The 12,351-nt window shown below is 43.7% G+C and overlaps 1 protein-coding gene across 1 annotated transcript; it reads left to right on the plus strand.

Moving 5' to 3' along the window:
- Nucleotides 1–7,110: 7,110 nt before the first annotated feature.
- On the plus strand, nucleotides 7,111–8,174 carry LOC124672094. The gene is made up of 2 exons (XM_047208380.1): nucleotides 7,111–7,392; nucleotides 7,506–8,174. The coding sequence occupies exons 1-2, from the start codon at nucleotides 7,111–7,113 to the stop codon at nucleotides 8,172–8,174; spliced, it is 951 nt and encodes a 316-aa protein (XP_047064336.1).
- The last annotated feature ends 4,177 nt before the right edge of the window (nucleotides 8,175–12,351 follow it).

Here is a 12,351-nt window from a genome sequence, read left to right on the forward strand (position 1 = left end):
ACAAATAAAATTTTCTTGACACATAAATATTTTATATGATGTCAAACATAGTAACTCTGTACTATGGTACTCCCTCCTTGTCATAATAAATTGTGCATTGGTTTGCACGAAAGTCAAACTTCATTAACTTTAACCAAGTTTATTAAAAGAATTATCCATATCTACCATACCAAATGTATACCATATTAAAACATACTTCATGATGAATCAAATAGAATTGATTTTTTTTGAGGTAAATGATGAATCAAATGGAATTGATTTGATACTCTAGATTTTAATATTTTTTGGTACAAACTTGCTCAAAGATCACATGGTTTGACTTCCAAAAAATCTTAGACACTATTTTGGCATAGAGGGAGTAATAGGAACATATTCAAATATAAGTTGAACCTACAAACCTCCAGAAGTTGACCATGTTTAGCGAAAACCTCCAGAAGTGCCTAATTTAAAGCTGGAGATGTTGTGTTTGAGACATGTTGAATACCCAAAAATATTTCAATAACATCACTTTTGTTCACATACCTACAATAAAATAATATAAATCAGTTGAATGATAGAAAAGAAGTAAAGACAAAAATAGCATACTTCGACACTTAGCTGTAGTTTTCTTCCCCTTGCTGTCCATCTTTCGATCACAAAATCACAGCAACAAACTATCAGAAGTCTCGTAGAAAACCTAGACGCGCTAGCCACCGGCGCCGCTGCGCCGGGTGATCTGCAAAATTGGGATGTGCATACGGGCCGGCAGGGGGAGTCGGACGGATCCGCTTGGAAGAAAGCCGCCAGGGCAGGGCATCGGGCGGCCGGCGGCGCAGGGAGTCTCGTACTCGCGTCGAAGATGAACAGGCAGGCGGGCGCACAGGACTGCCTGGGCGAGTCGTTTTCCTGGGAGCACGTCGCACGCGAGCGGGTGGTTTTCCTGGGGGCTGAGGACTGATGTTCGATCCCGTAATCCAGTCGATCGATTTGATGGTGTACCTAGCTCCTGGCATCGCACGGGCAGCCTAGGCAGCAGCCCAGTTTCGTCTCGTGGCCCATTTCCTCTTTTTTCTTTTTTTTTTTGAGAAAATTTCCTCTTTTTTCTTTTGTTTGTTGTTCAGAAACAGATAGAACTTGTACCAAACTGATTGTATGTCTATAGATACGTGTATATATGCGATTTTTTTTTTGTCAAAAATCAAGGTAGGGCTGCTGCCATACCTTGCCCAAAGGGGAGCTCCACCCCTGCCTGTGGTGTGTACCTAACTGTACTCGTGTTTTAACAGATAACTACTTCTATTTTTTTGTGTATTTCGTGCAGTTTTTCCCTTTAGTCGCTAACTGTACTCGTCCGTATGCCGGAATTGTACCTGTACTTACGCACGACTGTACCTGCTCGTGTGCGTCACTGTACTTCTGTACATGTACTTGCTCATGTTCATGACTGTACCTGCTCGTATGCGCGTTTGTACCTGCTCGTGTGCGTGACTGTACTTGTACTCGCTCGTGTGTTCAACTGTACTCGTGTGTTGTGCGTGACTGTACCTATTCGTGTGTGCGACTGTACCTGCTCGTGTGTGCTATTGTACTTCTATACATGTACTTGCTCGTGTGCACAACTGTACCTACTCGTGTGCGCGACTGTACCTGCTCATGTGTGCGATTGTACTTCTGTACATGTACTTGCTCGTGTGCACAACTGTACCTACTCGTGTGCGCGACTGTACCTGCTCATGTACGTGATTGTACTTGTACTCATCCATGTGTTCAACTGTACCTATACATTATACGTACTGTACTCGAGTACTCGAGCATGTTACTGAATTGTACTCACACTTGTAGTTTTGTATTTTGTACCTATGTCTTCGTAAGAAAAAAAACGAACGATGACGTAGTCGTTTGTAGTGAGCAAGCTAGTACCATTTTGTAATCGATCTATTAATGTTAGCTGGCTAGCAAGCTTTTGTAATCGATCCATTAGGTGCGCGTACTCGCGCGGGAGCGTGTACGGAGCGTAACATACGGAGCGCCAGAGCGCGGGACGGGTGGAGCGCGTACTCGCGCACGGGACGGAATTCGCGCGGCGGTGAGGACACGCGTCACCTTCGCGGGACGCGATTTTACCTTCGTAAAGGTCTCCCTTTTTCTAGTGACACCCCATTATTTTTCTCAATTGGACATTTGGACAGGTGGGTCTTTGTACATGGTACAATTCTACGGGCAGGGGTCCAGTGACATTAAAATAGCATGACACGCTGTGCCATGAACCTCTCATCTACCCTACACTTTCGCTGCAATTAAGCGATCAGAAAATTTTGCCAAATTTGTCTTTTTTGCTGCGCCTAAAATACAAAGTATTTTTTATTGAAACTTTCCGTACTTACAACATGATTCGTTGGCAATACATACATTTTTTGTTTTGAATTTTTTGATGATTTTCAAAAAAAAATTGAAAATCATCAAAAAATTCAAAATAAAAAATGTACATGTTGCCAACGAATGATGTTGTAAGTACGGAAAACTTCAATCAAAAATACTTTGTATTTTGGGTGCAGCAAAAAAGACAAATTTGGCAAAATTTTCTGATCGCTTGATTGCAGCCGTTAGATGAAGAGTGTAGGGTGGATAGGAGGTCATGGTACAGCGTGCCATGCTGTTTTAATGTCACCGAATCCTTGTCCCAATTCTACCTAAAAGGTCGGTGGTTACCATTTAATTCGCAAAAAAAGGTCGGTGGTTACCATTTAATTCGCAAAACAAAGGTCGGTGGTTACCATGCGTCGCACTCGCACACCTTTGTTGGGTCATGGGCCCAGCCCATAAATCACGGGTTTTTTTTCGCCCAGTTTTTTCTGTTGGTTCTTATGTTTTCTTTCCCGATTTTTAGGGTTCTACTTGTTTTTCGTTTTTTTTAAATTACATATCTTCAAATATATTTAACTTAAAAAATTCAAATCAAACTTGTTCAAATTTCAAAGAAAAATTGAGAATGTCATAATTTTCAAAATGGTCAGATTTTAAAAAAGTTTGGGTTTTAAAAAAATTCACACAAAAAATTGTTCAAATTTTGAAAAAGTCAGGGCATTTTTCATAAACCAAACACAAAAACTAGAAAAAACCAGAAACCAAAGAAAAACCGAAAAGAAACATGCGGGCAAGAGAAACAGCCCGAACAGAAAACTTACCTCAAAATATGGGCCCAACCCAAAAAGCTAGCCGGCGGCTGTGCAGCCTGGGCGCCGCATTGGGTGGCATATAAGAGCCCCCCTCCCCCTCCCTCGCTCTCGTTCAGTGGGTAAGGTCTTTCTGATTTTATCTGTTTTTTCTTTGTTCTTCAAAAAAATATCAACAATATTGCGGGACCTTCACTATTGATGAAATAGTTGTCTCCAAGTGACATCTAAATAATAAATCCACAGAATCGGTCATTGACTCTAAAACTCCTCCAACTTATCGAGAGTCAACAATACAAATATTTTGTACTCCCTCCTTTCTAAAAATCAGTCATAGATTGTGCCTTAAGATGACTCCACACGTGAATTATTAGTACTCCCTCCCTTCCATAGACATCCTTTATGGGATGGAGGGAGTAATAAACATGATGAATGTGCACAAGGATTAAATGTGACGGCATACAACTTTCCACATTGTACATAAACAAATGGTGTCGTCAATCATGTGGATTTCACCGTTGCTTTGTAGCATGTAACTATGCAGGATGGTGCAAATGTGCCCTTTGGATCAATCGATCCTACAAATATTAGGCATTAATAAAACATTTGCGAGACACCATACTTTTCAGTAGGCAAGGGCCAACCCAAAGATCAACGCGATCTTTCTACAATATAAGTTTCTGCCTTCTAGGGGACCTTCCTGATGTGTGGGGGTATATATGGTGATAAACTCGAAGCTAGACAAGACAGGTTATGGACAGAAATAGATTGGATGCAGATAAGATATTTAAATTTTCCTCTTTAGTTTTAATATTTTCAACCCGTTTCTCAGGAGACACGTTGTTAGGCGAGAAACCATTAACACAACAATATCCTTTTCTCTATAACTTCGTTCACCTGAAAAATGTTTTGATGGTTGATGTGTCAACGGTAGCTCTCCGAATATCGAATTAAGAATACTCTTTCCGATAACAAGTGGGAAGTTTGGTTGCACTTTATCGAGTGCCTCATCATAGCTAATTTGACACAAGACCCATATATATTTGTTTGGGAATTAACTCTCTCTGTCAAATCTATGTATGTGCATATAATGAATCGGCATACAGTGTCCTTGCGCAATATATTTGGAAAATTAAGATTCCACTAAATATAAAGATCTTTATGTGATATATCTATAAACAAAAGTGAGTATCACAAAAGACAACCACAATAAAAGGAACTGGATGGTTTTAAGAAATGTGCGTTTTGTGATGTTGAAGAGTCTATCGACCATTTATTTTTGATTGCCCGTTTGCTCGCCTTATTTCGAGAACTACCCAATAAAATTTTATATTCCCCCACCAGTCAATGATACAAATATGTTTGAAAATTGGCTAAATAGAGTTGAAAGAAAATCTAAAGAACATATCTGAATGGGTATTTGACTATTTGTGCTTTGTCGTGGGCTATAGGAAATTATCGTAATGACACCGTGTTTAACAAAAGTGTGAATGCTCATTTTTTTGTAGGTTACTTGTATAGTTACAAATAGGATTGTGGAGTCGTTCTATCTTCTACCGAGGCTCAGCGTGGATATATGGATATTGGATGCAGCCGACTAAAGATAGTCACTCAGACTATTTACAATTGTTGAATATAAAAATACTGCTTAGTCTTTTTCCCCTCAGTTCAGACTGGTGGATGAATTGGTTAGGTGTATACAACTTGAAACCATAAGTTGAGGGTTCAATACCAAACAAAACTAATAAAAAAAACTATTGGGGCTTGCCACCGTTCCCGTTGCGCACGTCAAGACTCCAAAAAAAGGAACCATAGACGTGAGGGGGGGGGGGTGTTAGAATGTATCTCTCAGTTCAGTCTTTTGAAAAACTTGGCTAGTGCATCAATCCTATATAATATCAGAGCACAATGTCCTGGATTCAAATCCTAGCCAACGCAGTATCTAAAATATATATTTGTGGCCTCCCTTAAAACAAATCTAGGGATACACGTCTAAGCCCTGTGCGAGATCTAAAAAAAGGCCAACCGGTCTAGATGTGAGGGGAGGTGTTGAATATAATTGACTAGCCCTCCTGCACCAGATCGGTCTTTTGCAAACTTGGCTAGTGCATTAATCCTATAACAACCACTATGGTTGACAGACTTTCTAGAGGGATTCAAGATAAACATCATATTTGTATGTTTTCCTTCATTGATCTTAATGTGCACATTGTGCCACCTAAAAAATGTACAACTCTTGAACTATAAAACTTTGTAATAAAATTGTTGTGTGCATCAATTAATTCAGAGACTGGGACTAAGGTTTCTATTTCGAAACTAAAGATTAGTTATATATACAAATTGTTACTTGAATGCATATGGCATTTGATTTAAAGAAATCTAGTGCCTCATTCATTCGTATTCGTAAAACAAATTTGGAAACTAACTTGGATGTTTATCTTCATTTAGTTTGGATGTAGATGTCGATTTACTACTATCATAGGTGGAATTATCAATGGCGTGGGTAATCGGATCAGATTATCCAACAACCACAGTGGTTTCCCTTTTCCTTTTTTTGCTCAGGTCGAGTTTCACAAGACTATATTCTGTTTTGTACTCTTTGCCTTTTTTAGGCCGGATCAATTCTTCAATGCAGTCTTGGAGGTGCTCATAGGGGTAGGGTGTGCGTGTGTGCGTTCATAGGGGTGAGTGTGTGCGCGTATGTATGAGCGTCTTTGATTGTACTGTGTTTCGCAAAAAATATAATACATCAGTTCTCCTGCATGGTTCGAAAAAAAAATTATCCAACAACCAACATTCAACAAAGACGACTGTTTCATCGGATAGCAAGAGCCGAGAGCGGCCCAGCTTTCAACCGGCCCTTACCTTTCGCGCTCGATATGATCCATGCCATACCGCCATGCATGCACCCTGCCAGCCGCTCGAGCGCAAACGGCGAGGCGCGCACCACCCGCCTCCATGGAGACCCGCTCAGAGTCAGCCGCTCTCGCTCGGCTCCATCGGCGCTACTCTCCTCAGTCCTCACTGTTCTCTCTCGCGATCACAGATACATAGGCGGCGGCCGGGCACAGCTGCTGCACCGGTGCACCCAGACGTACTCCCGCACCCACCACGTACGCAGCCACCGACCACCAGCGCAGCTCCCAGCGCGCGCGACGCCCGTCCGTCCGTCCATGGCGCCCCCACCGCTCCACCTCCCGCCCTACTTAGGCCCCACTTGCAAAGCGGTTTTTCTAGCGTCGCCGTGGCCTACCGGTCATGTTAGGACCGTCCGCTGCTTGTTCACGATTCGCGCTGATGGAGGGATAATATTGTTTCTTATATTCCGTATATTAGCACTGCCGGTATGTGACCATGTGAATACGTACGAAGACCTGTACCTGGCCGGCTCCCATACTGTACATGGTTGGCTCCGAGTTAAAGAGACCTGTACCCAACCGGTGCCCGCCAACCCCTAAATTTCCCGTTTCATTAATTGTCTTAGATCTGGCGGCCGGGAGCAAGGAGCTACCCTTTCGCCCACTCCCCAGAACGGCGTAGCTCTGGCGGTGGCGGGCATCCTTCTTCTCCGGCGACGTCGACTTCATTGAAATGCCTAATCCCAGGTATAACTCTACTGCATATTCATCGATAGTTTAATATCTGGCGGCGAAGGGCAGCCTTTCCTTTGGTTCTTCTCCTGATTGTTGGAAGCTACGAACGTGAATATGGGCAGTGGGGATCAAGTTGGGTGCTCTTCCGCGGCGTTTTTAGGAAATGAACAGTTATCGTTCATGGAGCTATTGAGCAGAGTTGAGCTTGAACCAATCCCAGAAAATGAAGAGTAAGCTATTTTTCTCTCATTAGCATGTATCTGAAATTGTTAGCTAATATTATGAATCTAGCAATATTGAATATGAATCTGCACGCCCCTGTACAATGTTCTCTGTTAATACTTACCATACATAATCACCTTGTCATGAATATTTCCTTCCAGCGAACTACTGAAATTCTGGTTGGGTATCCAATAGAGAAGCATGCAGCGAAATTATACACTCCTAGTGTATTCAAACTGTTTAAGATTGAGCTACGGAAGTCAGCGTCATATGTATTAGAAAGAAATAATGGCAATGAGGAGTTTGAAGTCATGCATGTTGATGCAGTTAGCAGGGACTCTTGGTGCAAAGTGAGATACAGAATTGAAGTAAACCACAGTGTTGGATCTTACAAGTGTGAATGTGGTTTATTTGAACATTTCGGGGTGATTTGCTGCCATATTATAATGGTATATTTCTTGTGCCAATCACGAATTGTATAGCCATTATTTGGTCTATTTGTTTTGTGATATGCAAATGATTTATTGATGATTTGCAGCTGATGATTAACAAAGGGATAACCTCTATTCCTGACTTCCATATTATGAAGAGATGGACAAAGTTTGCAAGAGAAGGATTTTTTGGATTAAGTCATAGGCCATCAAATGTGGATATGAAGGCAATTTCTCGAACGGTGAGGCATAAGAGGCTATACATGTCAAGCTTGGATTTAGTTAGCAATGGACAGTATGATGGCACCACAACTGATATTGCAATGAAAGCTATTGAAAAGGCTAATAAATACATCGCTGCATACAAATCAAAAATCAGCACAACCTGCCAGGTTGGATATAATACATGCCCTGCAACCACAACTGGAGATGCTCCTGATATTTCCGAGAGTGCTGATTCCACTGAATATTCATCCAATGGACTAAAAATCTATGACAGGGCGAGAAATTTTGGGATAGATGTTGGATCAATCAAAGCTCCAGCAATAAAAAGGAAAGCAGGACGACCATCAAATCGAAGATTGTTTTCGCATTTTGACAGCAATGTCCGCCGAAAAGAGAAGACGTCAGAGGGGTACCCGGCTGTCGATACACCTGGTGGGCGAGCTGGAGTACATCAAACCAGGTTCTGCAGCGCCTGCAAGTCTGCGGACCATGATATTAGGACGTGTCCGACAGTTGACAGACCGGAAGGAAAAATAGTTCTAGCATTATAATGTATTGATGCCTAATTATTATTATTTAAAACAATTGTTATTCATTGATACTGAAGCACACACCCGCATGTGTCTAAGTACAAAAAGTATTTTCGTATCTTTGTATGTGCTCGAACAAGTATGGATTTGATAGTTATCCTCGTCTCTATTATTTCAGCAGTATAATTGAAGTTGATGTAGGATTCAAGACATTCATATGAACTAGGTTATTTCCTTCACTTTTAACAACTGCAGCAGTATATGCAGGTTCACTCTGAGAACCTGAATTGTACCAAAAGCCTTTGAATCAATCTTATGCTGTTGCAATTCATTTGGTACAAGAGTTATCCAGGGATTCCTCGGCAGAAACCTTCGATTCAATATCCGAAGAGGATTTGAGAGTTTCTGTCAGCGAAAGAACTCAGTTGACAAAATGCAGATTGCACAAACTGACTTGCATTTACAGTTTCAGATCCAAGGACCATCCTAAGAGCAGATCCTAGGCTGCTCTTTGCAAGAAAACCGGACAAAAAGGTGTTCTCCACCATTGTTTATCACGCTCAAAGTCATTGTAACTGTTCCACGGACCTGATGTGTTAATAATAATAATTAAGATAAAACCTTAAATGAAGTCTACAACATGTCATCATAACTCTTGACAAGGTCGATATAATTGACTTGGCTCCACTACTTGAGAGACAAAATTCTCGCTTGTTGCTTCTTGAGAATAGAAATCACTATCAGAAGTGAATGGGTGTCGGTAGTTCCAGTCTTGTAACTGCAATTAGGTACAAAATTTAGTTCACATAATGTACTTCTTCCATTGAAAAATAAATAAAGCAGCAACCACTTCTGGCAAATAGTTAACAGAACAGTACAAATGTTAATCAGCTACATTGTCCATAAAAACTAATTCACACAATTTGTACCAAGCCAACTTGAAATATAAACTAGAAATGCCTGTATTTAATAAACAAACAAAGAAATTAGTTGTGTCTGATAAAGAACAAAATGCAATGTTCATACAGCAACAATCCTTGCAGCTCAAAAACCAAGGACTGTCTATGCAAGGGACTGCAGTTTTAAATTAAGAAAGCATGAACAATTTATTAAGGCTATACTAAGTCCCTAACCAAAAATAATCATGAGTGCTCTGCCCAAATGTGCGCCAAAAAAAATGAGTAGTGAACTATCGATGGCATTTTCTGCACACCTCATTGCTAATATTGGAGTTCATTGAAAATCAAGATCACTAAATATAGAAAACAGTAACATGATATATGAAGGCAGGATATCTACCTGTATGAGTAACTCAATAACCCAGTCCTAGGCCGGCTCGTGAGATTACCAATAGACATTTTCTTATGGCCTAAAGGATTAGGTAATGACAGATGTGTGTGAAGGAATAATCCGAAGAAGTTGCCATAAAGTATGAAGATCGAGACCAAAATGATCGATAAATCTTGTATAGTTGTATTTGAATCAAATGCTACAGTTATCTTTTTTTGCAAATCAACATCAAGAACATCTTTAACATCAATGCTGATGGGCATGTCATTGTCGTCATCTGCTCCTGTTTGTAGTTTAAGAAAAATAAAACACACTAAGACTCCATCACAGAAAGGGATATGCAAGCTAAGGAGACGCCTGGTAGGAATGAATCTTATGCAGGCACAAGAATATTGCTAGTTTAGAGCTGTGTCAAAAATTTGTGGACATGTGGTATCTTCAAATTCGTTGAAAAATGTCAGGTCTAGGAGAAACCAACAGAATAAGAAGGTTTCGACCACGTACCAAACCTCTACATTGGAAAAAAAAAATTCTCTGACCTTGTTGCATTCTGTTCGAGATGTGCTCCTGTTCTTGTAATGGAAAATTGTAAACCTAAAAATGGCGGCCTGGACATAAACACAATGGGTGAATACAATACAAAGGTCCTGACTGGTACAGAATATATACTCCCTCCGATCCTAAAAAAGTGTCAGATGGCTAATATAATTTCGTTTTACAATTAAGCCCTTCTGAAATCAGAAAAACTCATTCCTCCTAAAAGTCGTTCCTCCACTCACGCTACCTTCCACGTTCTGGCCGCCTGGCCGGTTCGATCTGCTCCAGATCGCTCCTGCCGGATTTGCTCCAACTCGATTCTGGCCGGATCGATCAAACAGAAGCGCTAGCTCCTCCTCCGGCCAGTTCCCACGCCGCCTCCTCCGGCCAAGACGAGATGTGATCGGGATTTGGCGAGCTCGACGCGGACGATATCGGGATCTCGAGCGCCGGCTTAAGCTGCTGCTTCGGCTCCCTTCCGACGTCGTATGGGTCCGCCATGGCGAGGAAGGCGCGGGCGCGGGAGGCCGGAGCCTCGACGCCGTCCCAAGAATGAATTCATGGAGGAGCGAGGATGCAGCCTCGCGGCCACTGCATCCGGCGTGTCCGGCCTCACGGCAAACTGATCCGGCCTCGCCGACGCCGGATCTGGTGATCTATCACCAGGTTGGACCACAAAGACAGCCCTTTCTCGGAGGGGATCTCGGCGAGCCGGAGGTGGAGGAGAGCGGAGAGGGAGAGCAAGAGCGGAGGGGGGTGGGGGCGAATGCGGGGAGCGGGTGCGGGTTGTGTACGACGAGAGCTGACTTGGATTGCGGGTAGACGATAAAATAAATTTGAGGGTGTTTTTGCAAAATGAACCGTCCGACATTTTTTTCGGATCGGAGGGAGTATCATTTTTCGCAAATGTACTATGCCTGTTCAAACATTAAATAAGCAAGGAATTGCCGGAATGAAGCTCAGATCTAAATCGGAAACGATGAACCAGACAGCCAACCCGACGCCGCCATCAAGCTCCAGCTTTCCGTCGTACCACTAGACGACACAGAGCTCGCCCAAGACTACGTCACCACCCGACGCCACCGTCATCCTCCGGTACCCCGTCGTACCTCTCACCGCCGGTGCGCGCCGCCGCGGGACTCGTACTGTTCCAGCCCCTCGAAGCAAGCGGGAGGAGAAAAGGGAAAAGGAGGATGCCCGGTCGACGCCGTCGCCGCGGAGTAAATTCGTTGGCCGGCGTGGAGGAGACCTGTGCCTGGCCGGCTGGAGAAGAAAGGTTGGAGACCAGTTAATTCCAGGCCAACGGTCACCTGTACCGCTGCAGCATCTCATCTTCTTCTTAGCCCCCGGCCCCCTTCTCCTTGGCCGGAAGTAAATTCGTTGTTTGGGCCCACTAACAAATACACCGTGAATACAAAAGGTACGTATTACATTGCTGCCTCAATACGGTGACGGTAGTACCGGGAGAGCACAGATCGCGGCGGTTATGGATGGTGGATCCGTGACCGGTAGGACACGGTGCCGCTAGATTGTCATTTTCGCCCCACTTGGCCCTTCGCGCGCCCCGGTTCCGCACCACCATTGACGCCCCCGCAAGCGCTCCACCCCTGCTCCGACCTCCTAACCGAGGCGCTCGGGGCCGAGAGCTTAGACCCCGACGACGTCGCCATGGACGGCGTCGCCGCGGTCGTAGCCCAGGACCCGCCTTGCAAGAGAGAGCAGCGTGAGCCCGAGGACGACGCCGACCAAGGTTTCGTGATGCCGAGGCGGACGAGGAGCGGGAGGGTGTTCCCTCCACCGATCTCGGTGATCGGCAAGAGCGGCCGGCCGTGGCTGACTCTCCGAACGCACCGGGAGGACGGCCGGCTCGTGCTGCGGGAGATGCGGCTGCCGTCGCAGGAGCTGCTCCAGCCATGCAGGGAGGACGGGAGGTTTAAGCTGTTCAGGCATCCGGAGGCCGGCGGCCGATGCTTCGTTGCCGGCGCCGGATCACCCACCGCGGTGCAGGAGTACGTAGGGAAAGGCCGGGAAGCACTTTGAGATGGAGCTGATCGACCAGACTATTCTGTAATTTAGTTCCTGCGTGACACAGCACTCGCGAGTTATTCCTCTCTTTCCTGCAGCAATGTTCATGATCATCTTGCCTTCCCGTCCGATCTATGCATGCATGGCTGGAAAAATCATCTCCCACGTGTTGAAATTAATATCTCTTGGTCTGTTTCGTAGCATATGAACTCAAGTACTCGTACATTGCATTGAATACATAAAAATCACTTGGAAGACAACAATTAGTCACCACAGAACAAACCATACCGAAGCACAAAATCTCCTATTCCCTATTAGAAAAAATAAAATTAAGCAGATTTTTATT

The sequence above is a fragment of the Lolium rigidum genome, chromosome 7 (genome assembly GCF_022539505.1).
Source record: "Lolium rigidum isolate FL_2022 chromosome 7, APGP_CSIRO_Lrig_0.1, whole genome shotgun sequence".
Taxonomy (NCBI): Eukaryota; Viridiplantae; Streptophyta; class Magnoliopsida; order Poales; family Poaceae; genus Lolium; species Lolium rigidum.

What these genes read in the sequence shown, in the direction of transcription:
- LOC124672094 (XM_047208380.1), top strand. Translation starts at nt 7,111, where the DNA reads ATGAATATTTCCTTCCAGCGAACTACTGAAATTCTGGTTGGGTATCCA. An exon ending in GTTTATTTGAACATTTCGGG is followed by an intron (nt 7,393 to 7,505) that starts GTGATTTGCTGC and finishes GATGATTTGCAG; the next exon opens with CTGATGATTAACAAAGGGAT.